General features: G+C 35.2%; 1 protein-coding gene across 4 annotated transcripts in view; it reads right to left on the minus strand.

Annotated features, from left to right (window-relative positions):
• RPS6KA6 (ribosomal protein S6 kinase A6) overlaps positions 1-20,448 on the minus strand; it is a 232,026-nt gene that overhangs the window by 170,235 nt on the left and 41,343 nt on the right. For all 4 annotated transcript variants that reach the window (XR_004966969.1, XM_036305340.1, XM_036305338.1 and 1 more), the window contains exons 2-4: positions 19,768-19,827; positions 12,567-12,680; positions 712-793 (exon numbers count right to left, since the gene is read on the minus strand). Coding sequence is in view for 3 of the 4 variants with exons in the window: in XM_036305340.1 (XP_036161233.1) it covers positions 712-793; positions 12,567-12,680; positions 19,768-19,827 (256 nt within the window). In the remaining variant the exon portion in view is untranslated. The remainder of the gene's footprint in view (positions 1-711; positions 794-12,566; positions 12,681-19,767; positions 19,828-20,448) is intronic.

A 20,448-nucleotide genomic window follows, 5' to 3' on the forward strand; every position in this document is an offset into this window, starting at 1 on the left:
AAATGAGTTTATTGATTAAAACTGAGCATGGTGCTTTCTGATCAGAGCCTAGAAGATGGTGTATGTAAGTGTATGCAGGCAGTTGTGCTTTCTCAATATGTAATAGCAACACAGATGGAACAGAAAATAAATAAAAGAATATAGTTTAATAAAATAAGTTCTTTTTATGAAATGTGTTACTTTTTATGCCACTACATTTTTATCATGGTATACTCTCACTAAATTAAGATATATACAAATATCAAACCTAGAAATATAAATTACAGCTAAATTAAAAAAACTAAGACAAAAAAGTCAAGAACCATATGATTTCAATCATAGGTGGGATGGAAAACTGAAATTAACACATTAACAAATGAGAAAAACAAAGAAACAAAAACGCATAGACATAGACAACAGTATGTTAACTATCAGAGGGAAGGGGATAAGGGAGTAGTAAAGGAAAATGGAAGGGAAATGGGGTCGAATACATGGTAACTGAAGAAAATCTGATTTTGGGTGGTAGGCACACAATGCAATATGAAGATGATGTATCATAGAAATGTATACTTGAAACCTATAAAAATTTATTAACCAATGTCACCCCAATAAGTTTAATTAAAAAAATAAAAAAGAAAACTAAATCTACTCAACTTATACAAGCAATACACAGCATATTTCTTAAAATGAGCTTTACCAAATTCTTTTTAAATAAGCTTTCTAATTTTCTACCTTTCAAAGAAGCTTTTTTTAACACCTTCATTGCATAGAGTTGCCCAGCATCAGGGCCCGTCTTCTTTCTAACAAGAAAAACCTAATGGGGGGGGGAAAAAAGTAAAATTAACTTTCAAGCAATTTTTGCTATACATACACATTAGCATACTCATATGCCCTTGCATTTATTATTTCATAAAGATAACATTCCTATAAATTATAGGCTCTTACTTAATACTTTCTCACTTTCATTCATTTAGTAAATCACGCTCTCATACACACTACTGTGAAAAGAAAATTTAAAGAATATATGATATGGTTATGGTTATGGACTTTGAGAAGATTTTATGTAAAAGACAGCAAAAATATCAAAACAATTTGAGCTAATGGAGCTCCTTTTAAGACCCAAGATCCTTTCTGCTACCTTAATAAAGAGCAACCTATGTGATGACTATTAATTTGATACCTTCATTTCTACTTCCTTATTGGTCCATTTTAGAAGTTACCAGGAATTTTAATTTCTAATAAGAAATCAGGTGCAATTCTTAACTGTGTGCCTGGTAAAAGAATCATGATGGCAAATTACCTCAATAAACAAATGAAAGTTAAACTCTTTAAAGTTGCCAATCAAGCTTAAATAATATATCATATTTGTAAACTAACATTATGACTCATTAAAAGCTAAATTTTGAAAAGCCAGTTATAAAGATAAATGTAAATGGGTTTCAGTTTTATAAGTGTTATTAGTAAAATTCAGCTTTAAAAAATAATTAGCAAAACCTGCTTACTGTCTCAACATGCCATCTCCAATTCTAGCATGTTCTATTTAAGTGCTGCTTAAATTGAAAATGTGATCAAGTAACTAATTTGTTGACATTAAAATTGCAGATGGGAGAGATGTTGAGTAATTTTTGTCTTGCCTATTTCCCAAGGTACAGGTCAAAACCTTTTATGGCAGATCTTTTATTTGTAACTAGTGGCCTGGTGTAAAAAATTCATGCACGGGGAGGGGTGTGTGTGTTCCCTAAGCCCAGCCTGCACCCTCTCCAATCGGGGACCCCTTAGGGGATGTCTGACCGCCAACTGTGGGATCAGGCCTAAACCAGCAGTTGGAAATCTCTCTGAGACTGCTGGCTCCTAACTGCTCACCTGCCTGCCTGCCTGATCACCCCTAACTGCCTCTGCCTGCCTGCTTTATTGCCCCTAACCCCTCTGCCTGCCTGATTGCCCCTAACCTCTCTGCCTGCCTGATCGCCTCTAACTCCTCAGCCTGCCTGCCTGATTGCCTCTGCCTGCCTGCCTGATCGCCCCTAACTGCCCTTCCCTGCTGGTCTGATCGCCCCTAACTTCCTCTGCCTGCCTGATTGCCCCTAACTTCCTCTGCCTGCCTGATTGCCCCTAACTGCTCTCCCTTGCTGGCCTGATCACCCCTAACTGCCTCTGCCTGCCTGATGTCCCCTAACTGCCCTCTGCCAGTCTTATCTCACCCCCAACTGCCCTTTCTTGCTGGCCTGATCTCACCCCCAACTGCTCTCCCCTGCCGGCCTAATCTTACCCCCAACTGCCTTCCCCTGCCAGCCTGATTGCCCCTAACTGCCTCTGCCTGCCTGATTGCCCCTAACTGCCTTCCCCTGCCAGCCTGATTGCCCCTAACTGCCTCTGCCTGCCTGATTGCCCCTAAATGCTCCTCCCTGCCAGCCTGATCACCCCTAACTGCCTCTGCCTGCCTGATTGCCCCTAAATGCTCCTCCCTGCCAGCCTGATCACCCCTAACTGCCTCTGCCTCAGCCCCCACCACCATGGCTTTGTTTGGAAGAAAGTCAGATGTCTGGAAGATGGCCCATTGAGCCAGTCTAATTAGCATATTACCCTTTTATTAGTATAGATATAGATACATTATATAGGATAGGATGGGGGAGAAAAGCCTTTTTCAGCAGGAGGAGATGCTCTTGGCAGACAAAAATACATAATCCCTATATCTGGACTGATAGCCAGCCATATGCACTATACTGGCAAACCAGTCATTAAAAAATTGAACCGCTTTCTTACACCTTACACCAAACAGCTGTTGCCCTTAAAACCCCTCCTCAACCCCACCTTAGATATTGCCTTCACAGTTCATCCAGATTAAGTTCTGATTGGTCGGTTTCTAAGCAAGTCAGCATCAAAAGCTCTGCCTCCTAGCAGCCATCTTGTGAGGGTGTGAGGGTGTGAGGGTTAATTTGCATATTACTGCTTTATTATATAGGATTATATATCAGCCAAATCAGGGTTGAGGGGAGGTTTTTCACTTCATGGAATTTCTGCTTTCTTCTATCCTGAAAGTAAGGCTTTTATTTCAGACCTAAACTCAAGGACCATTTAAGGTTTAGCATTTTCATAGTCATGCAGGGTGATGCTTCTCATACTTTCTGTGTAGATAAATCAGTATTTTTTTTCCCTTTCCTCCAACCCACTGTAGATCGTACTTTTATGAAATATATAGAAAACTTAAATGTCATACAAAATATAATCCCATTTTAAACTAATAGATTCCACACATAAAATTACTCTGTTAAATTTCTGTGAAAGTTTCTAAATGCTTAACTCTCAGATTTTTAACATGTCACATAGTGAACCAGTAACAAAGAGTTCATACCACATTGGAGGAGACTATTCAAGAGGATCCACAAGCTAACAAAGGCTTGGTTTTTTGAAACATAAAACTATCTTGCACTAAAAAGAGTTTAGGAGTTTCTGCCAAAACCGGTTTGGCTCAGTGGAAAGAGCGTCAGCCTGCGGACTGAAAGGTCCTAGGTTCGATTCCGGTCAAGGGCATGTACCTAGGTTGCGGGCATATCCCCAGTAGGAGATGTGCAGGAGGCAGCTGATCGATGTTTCTCTCTCATCGATGTTTCTAACTCTCTATCTCTCTCCCTTCCTCTCTGTAAAAAATCAATAAAATATATTTTTAAAAAAATAAAAAAAATAAAAAGAGTTTAGGAGTTTAACCAAATTAAAAAAAAATGTTTGCATTATCACCATAAATATTTTTGTATTCAAAGAGCTAACAAATTAAAACTGTTACCATCTCTTACTTCCTTGTCTAAAATCTAGCCTGAACTTCAACATGATTTCCCCCAAACATAGAAGCCTGAGAAAGTGTGTATCTTTCCACAGAAGATTATGGTGACTTCATTCCAAGGAGTTATTTTTACTGGATTTGATCTTGAAAAGGATATTCTTAAAAGTCCATAATTTTCACTGATAAAAATGGTAATCATTTGGCAAAGAGTGTTAACTTTAACATACATATAGTCTGCCCTCACTGATTTTTATAAAATAGAAGCAATAAAAATAATTTCTTATAAATGAACAGTGCTAAGTCTCACTGTTTAATTGCAAAATAATATCATTCAACCTGGGTTATACAGAAGGCACACACGAACTACATTATCATGGTGTTCTCAATGTCATATAACACTTATTGATCAAGTTCAAGAAGCTCAGACCCCAGATGCATATTTTCTCATCTGTTTCTTTTTTCTCCAAGTTTGCAGTTGTTGGGAAACAAATGGGATTTTATATTATTAGTATAGCTGATTAAAGGGTCAGTCTTTATCAATTTTTTAAGCAGTAGATTAAAGGATTGCCAACACACACACACACACACACACACACACACACACACACACACACACACCTTCAAAGCTAAGCAAATGGCATTAACTCTAATAACCAGACTCAAAGATTTCACTCAATTTTACTGACAAGGGCAAATAAATGAAGATAACCAAACAGTTCCCTTTTTTTCTAATCAATATTATGTGACAAAAACGATGAAAACAAAGGAGTCGAGTCATTTTGTGAGTATGATTCCACCACAAGTGGAACTATCTTTAACAAATTCTTCCAGGAAAGCAGTTCTCAATTTTTTTGTTCTCTGGAATCCTTAACAGTGTTAAAAATTATTGAAGACTTCAAAGAGATTTTGTTTTTGTGAGTTATATCTATTGATATATATTGTATTGAAAATTAAAACAGAAAAAAAATTACTTATTGATTCATTAAGGATAATAAATCTGTTACATGTGAATATAAATATTTTATAAAAGACAGCTATATTTTTCAAAAAACTGAAAAAGTGACACTGATTTATATTTTCACAAGACTCTAATATCAGGCTTAGCAGAAGACAAGTTGGATTATCATATCTGCTTCTACATTCAATCTGTTGCAATTAAGTTGTTTTGCTTGAAGTATATCAAGAAAACTCAGACCTCACACAAATATGTATTTGGAAAAGGGAATATTTTAATAGCCTGTTCATATAGTTTTGGTTATTTTTCCTTGAAACAATAATTTGACAAGTGGCAGTTTCTTAAAGATTAGTGCAATGGAGAATCTGAAGCCATATCAAATACTAGTAATTGTCCATATTCTGTCAAGTAATAACCCACTGATCTACCTTACACTTTAAATGGATTTGTACTCATGCCTAATTTGAAAATATCATGTGAGTTTTGCAGATCTTCCAAATGTTAACAGTAATCTCATCAGAAAAAAATATATTGTATTAAGAAGATACCAAGCTTATGATAGCAAATTAAAATTTTCTACAATTCTAATTTATTGCTTCCAAACTCAAAAAATTCTGTCAGTTGTTTCCCATGAAATACAGGCTTACTCCATTTCATTTTTGATAAATCACTAGCAGATGCCCAAGTTTAAGGAATCATAGTTTGTTCATCATTCTGTCAAGTAAAAATGTTTCATTTTAAAAAGAAGCTAGTTCAGCTCAAAACTAAAAAAAAAAAAAAAAAAAAAAAAAAAATCACACAATTGCTCTCTTGACGCAGCCATCATCTTTTGGTATGCAAGTAAGTGCCATATGTGTACTTCTCATTTCATCACACAATATTAAAAAGAGGTGTACTCAATTATTGATATTTGATAAATTTAATGATTGCTAACACCTCACCAAAGGCATTCTTAAGTAAAACTTGCATATTTTTTTTAAAGCTGAAAGTGTATGAAGAATACAATGACTTCTGACATGGTTTGGTGTCACTGCTTTATTGTGCCAAGGTGGAAGAAGTTTTACAAATAATATCTGAGTATTATTATAAAACTAGAGGCCCGATGCACAAAATTCATGCAAGAGTAGGCCTTCGCAGACGCAGATGCCTGTGCCCTTGCAGCCCCGGCTGCCTTGGCCCTCACAGCCCTGGCTTTGTCCAGAAGGTCGTCTGGAAGGGCATCCAGATGGTTGTTCCGCTGTTTGGCCATTTGGTTGATTTGCATATTACGCTTCTATAATTATAGATACTTTTGCCCTGAGGACATCTGAAGGCATCTTAAAGATACCCAGTGGTAGACAGACGACACTGAGCACCAGTTTTGTAGAACACAGCCTCTAATAGGGTTGAAAAGAATGGAGTATAGAAGGCAAAAAGAGGCAGGGAAGGAAGACAGAAAAAGATAGCCCAGACTTTCAAGAAGACACTTGTATAAAACAACTGTTTTTCCCCTAGCTCTTCTAATAGTCACTAGTATTCCAATATGGCATATAAGAGAAGCCATCATTCACAGCCTAGAGATTTAACTTTTTGTTTGTTCATCGCCTGATTTGTTCTTTGCAGGTCTTATGGGTGACGTTCTTAGCAAAAGAAAAGTTGTCACTCAGCTCTCTTCCCCATAATCAAATACAGAAGTTAGTTCAGCTTCAAACTACTGAATCCAAAATATATACCTATCCTGACCACAGAGGTTTATTTTCACTCATTCTAATCCAATTATTATAAACTGTCCAAAAGACCAATAAGTGAGTGAGTTACTCCAATATATTTTTCTCTTGGTGATAGGGACTTTTATACTTTCCGTTAAGAATTAATTAGTGTTTGTTAAAGAGAATTGAAAAATCATCCAGATTTAACATTGGTTAAAGACAAAGGACCAACTTCAAGGAATTTTAAGATGTAAATATGTATTTTTTAAAAAAACTAGTTTTGGATAGTCAATCAATTACTTCAGAAGACAAGGGTTTAATATTCTCAAAAATTCATTTTGAGTCCTATAGTTGAAGGCTTTACTACCAATGAAAGCAAAAAAAAAATTATAACCCACAGATGTTAAAATGTATGCTTTGTATATATATATGCTCTGTTAAGTAAAGGCTAATCTGAAAATTTCAAACATGTATTCATGTGCATAATTTGATGTGTTTTAAAATAATTAATGTAAATTATTTGTTATACTACATTTCAATCCATACATTAATGATAACTAATGCATTATAGTTGGTGTGTTTAGTACAGAATTTTATATTCATATTTCGTAATGATAATCTGTGCTTCTTTAAAGTACAATTGTACAACTGACTATAGTAGGGTTTTCCCCTATTAAATGGACTATAAAGATATTTAATGTTTCAAAGCTTTGTATAGTCTAAAATTCCTTTTTCTGCATTTTAACAATGAACTTTTGCATAAAAACTTAAATAAGGCTGCATCCCAAAATTTCTTGGAATTGCTCCCACACTTTTCTGATTCATAGCCTTGGCCAAATTCCTAAATAGGTTCAGCATATAACAAGTCACACCCACACAATGCCTACACAAATGATGCAATACTGACAAGAAAACATGTTCACATGCTAGGAAGAAAAAAATAAGCTACTACCTTAATATTTCTTTGGTTGATGAACTGTGTAAATATCACAATTCAGTATTTTAGTATTAGGGATTTTAAAAAGTCTTCTATGATATTCTTGTTAAAGCAAAGTTCCTGCACATACAAAGCTGAGTGTTTCCTGAATTTCATAATTACATTGAGAATTTGTCAGCATGCTGCTATATTTAATGTGAAGATGCTATAAGACATTTCATTATGCTATACTGCATTCTCCTTTACAAAGGCCATGAGAAAAACTTCTCTGGTCTGTTTGATCTGTTCTATGTTGAAGATACTGTCAAATAATCATATAATTAAATTTATCAGCTTCTTTATAATGGTTGCCAGAAAATTTAAATCTTCATTTTTGTCCCACTTCTAAATGTGTAGGCCCTTATGCCATGCATTTATGAACAACAGAACACATTCCTGGCTTCACCTAATATCTCCTGCTCTACTTTTTGGATTCCATCATCTCTTCTACTTATTTTAATTTTATGTTTTTACAATTCATCTATGAAATTGTTAAATGCTTTCTGGAAAAAAAAAGCTGGATATAAGTACACATATAAATAAACATATACATCAAATGACAAAACAATCTATTTGTATAAAAACCCTGGGTGTAACGCATCATGTCCAAGGCTCGACCAACCAGAAGGAAGCAGTCCTGCAGGGGCCGCCTTGTGCTGGGGTCCAACCCCAGCAGGTCCAGGGGTTCCCAAAGGTGTGAACGGAGTCGGTGAAGAAGGAATGACACAGAGACAGCGTTCAGTTGATCAGCAGCCTAGCCAGGATCTCTAGCCAAGTTCTGGTCAGGATCTCCAGCGAAGTTCTGGTTCAGTTCTCTCACTAGGTTCTCCAGCCAGGTTCTCCAGGTTCTCCAGCCAGGTTCTGTCTAGGTTCTCCAGCCAAGTTCTGTAGCAGGTTCTGTCCAGGATCTTTTGCCATGTTCTCTCGCTAGGTTCTGTGTCTAGGTTCTGTGTCTGTTGTCTTGTTAGATCTGTATTTATACCAGTTGAGTCCAATCCTATCAATTTCTATTTCAAAGGTTAGGGTGTTTCTTATCTCCATTCCAGGGAGTAACGATTATGTAGCTTAAGCGTCATTGTTCGTAGTTAAAGTGATTAACTACCCGCCTGGCACTTAGTTAAGGGGTTTTATTCCCTCCCTAACTTCAGGGGAAAATCCTTACCTGGAAAAACAACCTTTCTCGGAGAGGTGACCTTGGTTAAAACACATAGCGCCAAGAAGGTGAGCAAACATATTAAGAACAGTATGCCATATACGCCAGGTCCCTTGAAACATATGCTGTGCAGATGTTTCTTCCCTGCAGCGACTGTGTCAAGCAGCAAGGATGGACCGGCTCCCAGCAGCCTTGGCAACAGCTGCGCCCTCCCCCAGCTGTTTCCCGTGAGGGCGAGGTTTCAGGCAGGAATCCGCCTTCAGAGCATGGACGCACTGAGTCCTGGGTTGCCCTGCCAAGGGCTGCGCCCTTCCCGAGCTGTTTCCCATGAGGGCGAGGTTTAAGACAGGAAACAGCCCTCGGAGCATGGAGGCATATCTTTGTAAAGTTTTAATATATTATATTAGAGGTCGTGGTGGTACTGTTTCACCCACAGCATCAACACGAATTGCTGCAAATTTACTTCTCGGTGGAAGAACCTTTCATTCCCAATATAAATTATCAATTCCATTAAATGAAACTTCAATTTCTAGACTCAATATAAACAGTGAAGTTGCTAAAACTATTAAAAAGGCCCAACTTCTCATTATTGATGAATGCACCATGGCATCTAGTCATGTTATAAATGCCATAGACAGATTACTAAGAGAAATTATGAATTTGAATGTTGTATTTGATGGGAAAGTTCTCCTTCTCAGAGGGGATTTTCGACAATGTCTCAGTATTGTACCACATGCTATGCGATCGGCCATACTACAAACGAGTTTAAAGTACTGTAATGTTTGGGGATGTTTCAGAAAGTTATCTCTTACAACAAATATGAGATTAGAGGATTCTGCTTATAGTGAATAGTTAGTAAAACTTGGAGATGGCAAACTTGATAGCAGTTTTCATTTAGGAATGGATATTATTGAAATCCCCTGTGAAATGATTTGTAATGGATCTATTATTGAAGCTACCTTTGGAAATTCTATATCTATAAATAATATTAAAAATATATCTAAACATACAATTCTTTGTCCAAAAAAAATGAGCATGTTCAAAAATTAAATGAAGAAATTTGGATATACTAGATGGAGATTTTCACACATATTTGAGTGATGATTCTTTCACTGATTCCACAGATGATACTGAAAAGGAAAATTTTCCCATTGAATTTCTTAATAGTATTACTCCTTTGGGAATGATGTGCCATAAGTTAAATTGAAAGTGGGTGCAATCACCATGCTATAGAGAAATCTGAATAGTAAATGGGGTCTCTGTAATGGCACTAGATTTATTATCAAAAGATTATGACCTAACATTATTGAAGCTGAAGTATTAACAGGATCTGCAGAGGGAGAGGTTGTTCTGATTCCAAGAATTGATTTGTCCCCATCTAACACTGGCCTCCCATTTAAATTAATTCTATGACAGTTTCCCGTGATGCCAGCATTTGTGATGACTATTAATAAATCACAAGGACAAACTCCAGACCAGTGGTTCTCAACCTTACTAATGCCGCGACCCTTTAATACAGTTCCTCATGTTGTGGTGACCCCCAATTTCATTGTTACAAATTGAACATAATTAAAACATAGTGATTAATCACAAAAACAATATGTAATTATATGTGTGTTTTCCAATGGTCTTAGGCGACCTCTGTGAAAGGGTCATTCGACCCCCAAAGGGTTGAGAACCGCTGCTCTAAACAGAGTAGGTATATTCCTACCTGAACCCGTTTTCACACATGGTCAGCTATATGTTGCTTTCTCTCAAGCTTGAAGAGCATGTGACGTTAAAGTTAAAGTTCTAAATACTTCATCACAAGGAAAATTAGTCAAGCACTCTGAAAGTGTTTTCACTCTTAATGTGGTGTACAGGGAGATATTAGAATAAGTTTAATAACTTTATCAGTATTGTTTGCATCACTGTTGTTTTTATATCATGTTTTTGTTGTTTTCCTATCATGTTTTTGTTGTTTTTATATCATGCCTCTTTGTTGTTATATCCTTTTGTTACTGTTTATAAATTTATATATTATTTTCATATACATTTTATTAATTTCCTTTCATCTCTCACACTTCTATTATAGAGAAAGGGCAAATACCAATATTAAGATATTTCCGCTAATTAATTCCCTTTTAATGTGCACAAATTTCATGCACTGGGCCACTAGTCTATCTATATAAAAGCCTAAGTGATCATCATAACCAAACAGATGACCAAACAGACTGTGTGGGGCAACCAGGCCAGCAGGGGAGTTAGTGAGGGGCTACCAAATGACTGAGCAGCAGGCTGTGTGGGGTAACCAGACCGGCAGGAGGGGCAGTTGGGGGAAACCAGGCTGGTGGCGGGGGGGCAGGTGGGGGCAATCAGACCTGCAGGCAGAGGCAGTTAGGGGTGATCAGGCTGGTGGGGGGGGGCAGTTAGGGGTGATCAGGCATTCAGGTAGGTGAGAGGTTAGGAGCCAGCGGTTCAGGATTGTGAGAGGGATTCCTGATTGCCAGTTTAGGCCTGATCCCGGGGATTGGGCCTAAACCTGCAGTTGGACATCCTTTGAGGGGTCCTGGATTGGAGAGGGTGCAGGCTGGGCTGAGGGGGCCCTCCCCCACCAAGTGCAAGAATTTTGTGCACCGGGCCTCTAGTATAGTATAATGACTTGAAATCATGAAATGTTTGCCTGGTATGATTTTATTTAAATTTATATTTAATCACTTATACAATCAGGATATGAAAGAACTTTATCTCTGTTTTCTAAAATTAATATCATAAAAATGTAATGCAAAATAATTAAATGAATATTATATTTAAAAAATGAAATAAAACTGTGCAAAATGAACATACCTACTCTACAGGTCAATTCTATAAACACCCCCCCTCCCCCGCCGACACACACACACACACACACACACACACACACACACACATTCTATTAAAAGCTCTTTCTAGTTTTACTCTTGCCAGAACAACTATTCAAGTCCTATTTCCTTGTCTTCACATATCTCTTGTACCAATTCACTGCTAAACTACAACCCAGCTTAATTTGTCTTTTTTGTGTTCTGGAAATGTTTCTCTATATTTTAAATGTTATATTAATATCACATAGATATTGGGATATTTTAAGACAATATCTATTTTATATTCACTAATACTGCTTTTGCAACTCTTAGGCACATGCTGAATGTTCAATAAGTGTCTTTCTTTTAAAATGTTTCAGAATATGATAAATCACCACTGCTCAATGGCTTTACTTTTTTTCTTTGAAATTAAATCTCAGACACTTTCAAATTAGGAATTTCTCATTATCTTTCTCCCTTAAATTATTGTTGTTGTTGTTGTTTTCCTAAAGGCTGTTAGTGCATGTATGCAATGATTTTCATGTATTAGATACTAGGTGCACAAAAGTCAGGAACCAGACCTACATATTTCTTTTCCAAAAATCATATGCCATCGAGTATTCAATAAATAATTTTAGTAATGAGTTTCACAGATAATCTTTCTCAATTTTTATTTCTCTCTTAAAATATAAGATTCTTGAAAGGAAGGATTTTGACTTAATTCACATATCCCTCAGTATCTACCCTTGCTATACTTTACACACATACTGCTTTAGGAGATGATAGATGAATTCATGCATTTATACATGAATTGATACATACATTCTGACTTCTATGATAGAGCTAAGGAATATAGATTAAGTCAGAAGTAGAGAGCAAGTTGTGATCATGTTAGCCTGTAAACAGGAAAACGTCAACCTTTTTTTTTAAGAAAAATTAAACTACCTTGATTTAGGCAGCTAATAAATACCACGATATATCTTGCCCTAGAAAAATGAGTGAGCCCAGAGCATTTGAAACCTGTTATTATATGGGAAGTATAAATAAATGGGACTAAAAGTACAACAGAAATAAAATTAGTAAAATTAGTAAGTTATCTTTGTGTGCATCCTTTGACAAATCTAGAAAAGACACACTTAACAGATGTCTAGCTATGTGTACACTTTTTTTTGCTGAATGTTTAGAAGAGAAGCAAATGTGGAAAACAGCATTCATTACCTTTCCAAAGGATCCCTGACCAAGAACCTTGAGCAACTCAAACTGTGCAGGGTCTGCTTTCTCATATCCTTCCTTAACATGATGTGTAATAGGAATTTCTTTAACTCCTTCATCCTGTAAAAAGAAAATACAAATAATATTCATATCCAGTTGCAACATATTATGATAAGCTTAGAGTCAGGAAACATACCAGAAATAATTTAATACCCAACTCCTTCAATCTAGCATATACTTTTCTGGGCTACTGGTATCCCCAATTCCCTGTTTTCTAACACATAGAGCTTCATCACTATCACCAGCCCCATTATATAATTTCATGTAAATAAAAGCATATACCTGTTCTTGTGCCAGTACTAGGCTGCTTTGAGTACAGTGGTTTTGTAGTATAACTTGATATCTGGTATTGTGTCCCCCCAACTTCATTATTCTTTCTCAAGATTGCTGCAGCTATTTGGGGTCTTTTTCTATTCCGTATAAATATTTGGAATATTTGTTCTAGGTCTGTGAAATAAGCTGTTGGTATTTTAATAGGAATTGCATTGAATCTATAGATTTTTTGGTAGTATGGCCATTTTAATGATGTTGATTCTATCAATCCATGTACACGGTATATTCTTCCACTTGCATATATCTTCCTCTATCTCTTTTTTCAAAATCCTGTATTTTTCCCGAATACAAGTCTTTTGCCTCCTTGGTTAAGTTTATTCCTAAGTATCTTAACTATTTTGTTGCAATAGTAAATTGGGTTGTTTGTTTAGTTTCCCTTTCTGAGAGTTCATTATTGGTGTATAAAAATGCCATAAATTTCTGGGACAATAGGGTGGTCAAGGCCTGGACAGGGCGGTGGGGGAGAGGGCAATGGGGGGAAAAGGGGTCATATGTAATACTTTAAACAATAAAGATTTAATTTTTAAAAAGCATATAAAATCTATGCTTCAACTTTCCCTTCAAACTAAGTACAAGGAAAATATAAACAAAGTGTCTTAAGATGCTCACCATAATGTGACTCATGAGGTGGATGCAAAGAAAGTCAAGAGATAAATATATTTTTGTAAACTGTGGAGCATGGGAAATAAATGTGAACCTCCAGCTTCTCTTGAATAGTATTTCACTATTCCCTTTTAATTAGTCAGTGATATATAAATATTTAAGTGTAAAACTAGTCACATCATTAAAAAAGAAACTGGCATAGACACACAATCTGCAAAGCCCAAACAAATGTTTCCAGGCCATAGCCCTATTTTTATTAAAATGTTATATATAAGTTATATGCCAGATTTCCTAACACTTAGATAAAGCAGAAAGGAAACTACCCAGAGAGTGTTTCTTCTCTTCGATGTAGGACTCTACTCAGCTGTGAAGACTACACTCAAGTGAGCTGCAATGCTAGTCCCTAGAGAGACACAGTAGCTAGGATGAAGAAAAAAAAATCCTCAGATGTATTACATATCACAAAACAAGAGCTGAGATATATTATCCAACATTCTCACTCTATAAAGGAGAAAACTGAGATTTAGAGTTTAAGGTCACATGACTAATTTATCACAATGCCTACATGTCTCAATAGCCTTGCATTACAGGATTGGGACAAAAGTAAGTTACAATTTTTCCATATGGAAATTAATACAATAATTAATAAATAATAATACAAGAATAAACTCTGTGTTTCACATACAGATATAAAACTACTTTTGCACAATACTGTACCATGTTTTTAATAGAAGTTATTGGGGTATCAGCATGGATGAACCTGGAGATACTATGCTAAGTGAAATAAGCCAGGAAGAGATAGACAAATACCACATGATTTTAGTTATATGTGGAATCTAATGAATAAAATAAACAAAATAAAAGGAGACTCATAGATACAGAGATCAGATTGACAGCTGTCAGAGGGAATGGGGTTGGGGAGCTAGGTGAAATAAGTGAAGAGATTAAGCAAGAAAAAAATATATATATGTAACACATAAACACAGACAACAGTGTGGTGATAGTCATGGGGTGGGGAGTAGGTAGAGGTGGGCAAAGGGCAAGCAAATGGGTATAGAAAGAAACTTAGCTTGGGACAATGGGTGCAGATGCAGTGTGCAGATGATGTTTTACTGACTTGTATATTTGAAACCTGTATGTTTTTGTGAACAAATGTTATCAATCTGTACTATATTAATTGTGTCCATGATGGCAAGAATGTTAATAAATTTACCCATTAATTAATGGACAAACCAATAGGGGCTCTGGCCAAATTGAGTAAGAGTTTAGTCTCAAGTAAGCTATGTTTCAAAACAGCTAAAATTACTTGTGTCACATAGGTAGACAGACATTCATTCTCTCAAGAGAGGCATCTAGGCAGAGAAATTTTAGCTTTAAAGTATTAAGAACCAGTCAGAAATGAAAAATCACCTCTAAAATGATGACTGTGGATGTTTTTCATATATCAAAATAGCATTTCACTGGCCCTTTTAAGTAGCTAGGAGAGTGATTTTCCCCTTTTGAATAAGTCTTTTTTTTTTTAAGTGAAGAATCTATTTTGATCTCACCTTTTATTTCTTCTTTGACCCAACCATTTTTTTTTTAGTAGTATGGTCTATAATCTCCACATATTTGTTTGTTTTTTTACTTTCTTTTTGCCACTGATTTCTAATGTTAAAGCATTGTGTTTGAGAACATGCTTTTTATGATCTCAATCTTCTTAAATTTGTTGAGACAAGTTTACTGACCCAATATATGGTCTAACCTTGAGAGTGTTCCACGTGCACTGGAGAAGAATGTATAATCTGATGTTCTGAGATGAAAGGCTCTGTAAACGTCAATTATGTCCACTTGGACCAATGTGTCATTTAAATCCAATATTTCTTTATTGATTTTCTGTTTGGATGGTCTATCTAGAGCTGTCAATGGGGTATGTAGATCCCCAATTATGACTGTGTTTTTGTCTGATTATCCCTTTAGTTCTGTGAGTAGTTGCTTTATACATATAGATGCTCCATGATTAGATACATATATATTAAGAAGTGCTATGTCTTCTTAATGTATTTTCATCTTTATCATTACAAAATATCATCTTTGTTTCTTGTTACCTTTGTTATTTTGAAATCTGTTTTATGAGATATGAGTATGGTTACACCTGCTTTCCTGTGGATGCCATTTGCTTGTAGAATCATTTTCTACCCTTTGACTTTAAGACTAACTTAGTTTTTTGTTTGTTTGTTTTTCACCTTAGATGTGTTTCCCAAAGGCAGCATATGGTTCAGTTTTGGTTTTTTATCCAATCTGTTACTCTGTGCAATTTTATTGAACTTAGTCCATTTACATTTAGGGTAATTATTCATGTACTAGAGGCCCGGTGCATGAAATTCTTGCACTCAGGGTGGGGTCCCCCCAGCCAGGCCTGCACCCTCTCTCAGTCCCAGAGCCCTTTGGGGATGTCTGACTGACAGCTTAGGCCCGCTCCCCATGGGACATCCTTAGTGCTCCCACCACCGCCACTGCACTTGCCAGGCTTCTGGCTGAGCAGAACTCCCCCTGTAGGAGCTCACTGACTACTAGGGGGACATGAGAGATACATGTCAAGAATACCGTCTAAAATTATAAGCATAGGACTTAAAATAATAGTAAATCAGTTTTTTAAGGTACATTTTCAGGTAAATGTAACATTTACATATCTGAGTAATATAGATATAAATCAATTTAGAGACAACATATTGTTGTCTTTGTGCTAATGGAATCAATCAAAAATCTAATAGTTAAATGAATCTTCTTTTGAAATTCCTAAAATATTGGTAGTATTAAAAATATTTATTTTATTTCCAGGCATAACCACCATTCCATACAAACTTTAAAAGTACATGTAAGTGGACAATAAACTAACAAAATAGAATACATCTATTTTAGTTTGAATAACATAAATAATTAACTCGTACCAGTCATCTACTAAAGAAAAATCTTAACATATTTTTTCTAACATAGACATTGTTGGGAACAATAGAGGACCAGGTGGTAAAATATGATATCAGATATCTTTCATTAGTGACCTATTACTTAGTACTTCCCAAATTGAAGGCTGTCTTGAGAAGTGGAATGATTCCTCATAACAACTCTTTAACATATTAAAATTATATTAATAATAATTCAGCCTTGCTAATTGTGTGATAGATATACATGTAATTTTGGAGGCATTTTATTTAATTTTTCTTGTTTTAACTGAAGAAAAAAGAGCAAATGACCATGAAAGTCTAAAGCTACAAAAATTGATATGGAGGGAACTGGTTGTCTAAATTAGTCAATTGCAAAACATTAGGCCTCATATGCAATAACTGAAGTTCAAATTTAAAAAACACTTTTTAAAGAATCTATACATCATAAAACAGTTTCTATAATCCTCTATTATTTAAAACAAAGACAACCACAAAAACACATAGCTTCCAGAATTACATTTGAATAAACAACCACAATCAAAGCAATCCTATATATGAAAACATGAGACAAAGGAATTATAAAATTATATGGTTAGTGTTTCTTAGAACCCATTTCATTTAACTGTCACAAGTACCTGACACAGTGAAAGTATTGTTTTATTTTAATTTTTCAATTACAGTTTATATTCAATATTATTTTTATAAGTTTCAGGTGTACAGGTAGTGGTTAGACAATCATATACTTTAAAAAGTAGTCCCCCTAATATTTCAAGTGTCTACCTTAAATGTACATAGTTATTACAATATTATTGACTATATTCCCTATGCTATACTTTACATGACTGTGACTATTTTGCAACTACCAATTTGTATTTCTTAATCCTTTCATATTTTTACCCAGCCCCCAACTCCTCACCTTGGCCACCATCAGTCTAATCTCTGTCTCTATTACTCAGTTTCTATTTTTTTCATTTATTTGCTCTTCAGATTCCAGTCATAAGTGAAATCATATGGTATTTTTCTTACTCTTTCTAACTTATTTCACTTGGTATAATAATCTCTAGGTCCATCCATGCTGTCCCAAATGGTAAGATTTCATTTTTTTTATGCCTGAGTATTATTCCATTGTATATATCTACCACAGCTTTTATGGAAAACAGTATGGACGCTTATCAGAAAATTAAAAATGGAACTGCCTTATGACCCAGGGATTACACTTTTGGGTATATACCTGAAGAAACCCAAAACACTAATTCAAAAGTACAGCGAAAGAACAATGTTGTAAGTTTAGATAACTCAGGCCACAAACTAAATCAAAACTTGACACCCCTTTTTAGCAACTGAAGGTGATTGCCTAATGTAAATCATATTAGCATCTAGCATGATGCTTTTAGTTTTACAATTAAAATTGTACTTCCTGATTCATATTTTATTAAAATTAGACAGGCAAATATTTAACAATAACCTTATGATTATGTATATGTGTTCATGTTGGTTACACATGTGTGTGTATATATATATATATATATATATATATATATATATATATATATACGCATGTACATGTTTTTTCCTTCATACTGTGGTGTGGGACATGGTATTTCTCTGTTAATTTATTAATATTGACACACATCCTTCCCAACTACCTTTTGCATTTCCTTACACTCTAATCTTTTATAAACTAGCAACATAATTATTACTATGACTTTTAGTGCATACGATCTATATATAAAGCTCTAGATAATAAATATTTATCTAGAAAGAAAAATACGACATGATCTCACTCATTTGTGGAATATAATGAATAACATAAACTGATGAACAAAAATAGATCCAGATACAGAGAAGCATCGAACAGACCCTCAAACCTCAGAAGGAAGGCAAAGGAGGATGAGAGGGTGGGTAAGAGATCAACCAAATTACTTGTATGCATGCATATAAGCATAACCAATGGAAACAGATAGTAGGGGGGTAAGGGAATATGCTGGGGGGCAGAAGCACACAAGGAGAGGTCATTGAGGGGAAAAAGAGACATATGTAATACTTTCAACAATAAAGTATTTTTAAATACTATATCTGAGGTTCCTTCCAGTTTTAAAAAAACTATAATTCTACAAAAGTATCCACAAAAATGAAAATTGTAAAATAACAACATAAACAGAGATGGCTACCTTAGTCAGACCCTCCCTAAAATCTTAAGATCACTCTTCTGTAAATCTATATCTTGTAACATGAGAGACTAGTACATAGGCCTTGCATAGAATAGCCTAATAGTTATGCATTCTTTAAAACTAGTGAGGAATTTCCAAAATAATGTAGATATAATCCTTTTTGAAAGCTAGCAATAAATTTTAAATGACCTCAGGTTTTCCTTGTAGTTAAATATTTCCATATTACATCTCCTTTCTACCCTCAAGTTGAATACAATCTTATTTAGTTTTTATTTTTCACTTTTTGTTGTATTTCCCTTATGTAAGTATAGTTAGTATATGATATCATATTAGTTTCAGGTGTACAATATAATGAATCGATTTTTATACACCTTACAATGTGATCACCACCTCCCTGAATTTAGTAATCAGCTGTCACAGTACAAAGCTATCACAATATTACTGTATTATATTACCTTCAACTTTTTTGCCCATCTTCCTACTCATTCCCCTTTGGCAACCATCAGTTTGATCTGTTTCTATGAGTCTGTTTTTGTTTTGTTTGTTCATTTGTTTTGTTTCTTTAGAGTCCACAGATGAGTGAAAATGTAATTCAGAGAATTATGTATTTTAGTAATGTAGTTACTCATATACTAGCAAGTAAAAATTTCACCCATTACACTCAAAATTTCATGGCATGTAAATTATACCACAATAAAGGTGTCTTAAAAATTCATGTGTACCCTGGCCAGTATGGTACTGTTAGTTGGGCATCACCCCATACACCAAAAGGTGGCGGGTTTGATTCCTGATCAGGGCACATGCCCAGATTGAGGTCTCAATCTTCGGTAGGTGATGTGCAGGAAGCAGTTGATCAATGTTTCTCTCTCACATCGATATGTCTCTATCTCCCTTCCTCTCCTTCCTCTCTCTCTAAAAAATAAAAATTTCATGTACAAGAGTTTCTGACAGGAAAATGTGTCTTATATTTTGGCCTGCTATTATTTTGTTAATAATTGGATTTGTTTATTATTAATGTATCTGAATAAACTTTAATTGACAAAAGATTTTCTCTTTTCCCATTATTCTTTCCTTTAATTCTAAAATGTAGCTTAGTAAGTTAACATGAGTACTCACTTGGCAAGAATCTGCTTCTCCCTCTTCCATTGGCTCATCAACCATTTTAAGATGATTTACCTGCAAAATATTGTTCAAAAACTTAAGTTCAAGGGTACTAGAACAAGACTAATAATTTTAAAAAATCTAACCTTAGGCATTTCCCTTCACAAGCAAACAAGATCCACACTTACTGAAACACAAAAGGACAAAGGACACATAGAAGGTAATTAGAAAAGAAGCATTATTAATATAGTTTCCATATAGTCATTGAGAATACTTGAATTTCAGTGCTATATGTTTCATTTCATAGTGGTTAGAGCTTTGTTATGATGAATGAAGATAAACTAAACATATGACATATACACTCATTAAAACAGTCCCCAACCAAATATTTATGAGATGGGGTAAAATGCCACAGAAGAAATTTATGGTGTGAATATATTCAAAGCAAGTTTGGATGGGAATAGTTTTAATTAATTACACTGCTGTGAATCCCTTCCCTTTAATTCAACTTTATTAAAATCCGAGTTACTCTATAGAAGAATAAACTGTAGAAGTAAAATGTAAGTGGCCATGGGAAAATTATTTTAACATACAAAGCACAGTAGTTAATAATATTTACTCTTCAAACATTACTTCAAGAAAGAGTAAGTGTAGAGGGCTAAGATCAAAAGTCCTCAAACACTAGCCCATGGGCCA

This window comes from Myotis myotis, unplaced genomic scaffold (assembly GCF_014108235.1).
Source record: "Myotis myotis isolate mMyoMyo1 unplaced genomic scaffold, mMyoMyo1.p scaffold_m19_p_4, whole genome shotgun sequence".
NCBI lineage: Eukaryota > Metazoa > Chordata > Mammalia > Chiroptera > Vespertilionidae > Myotis > Myotis myotis.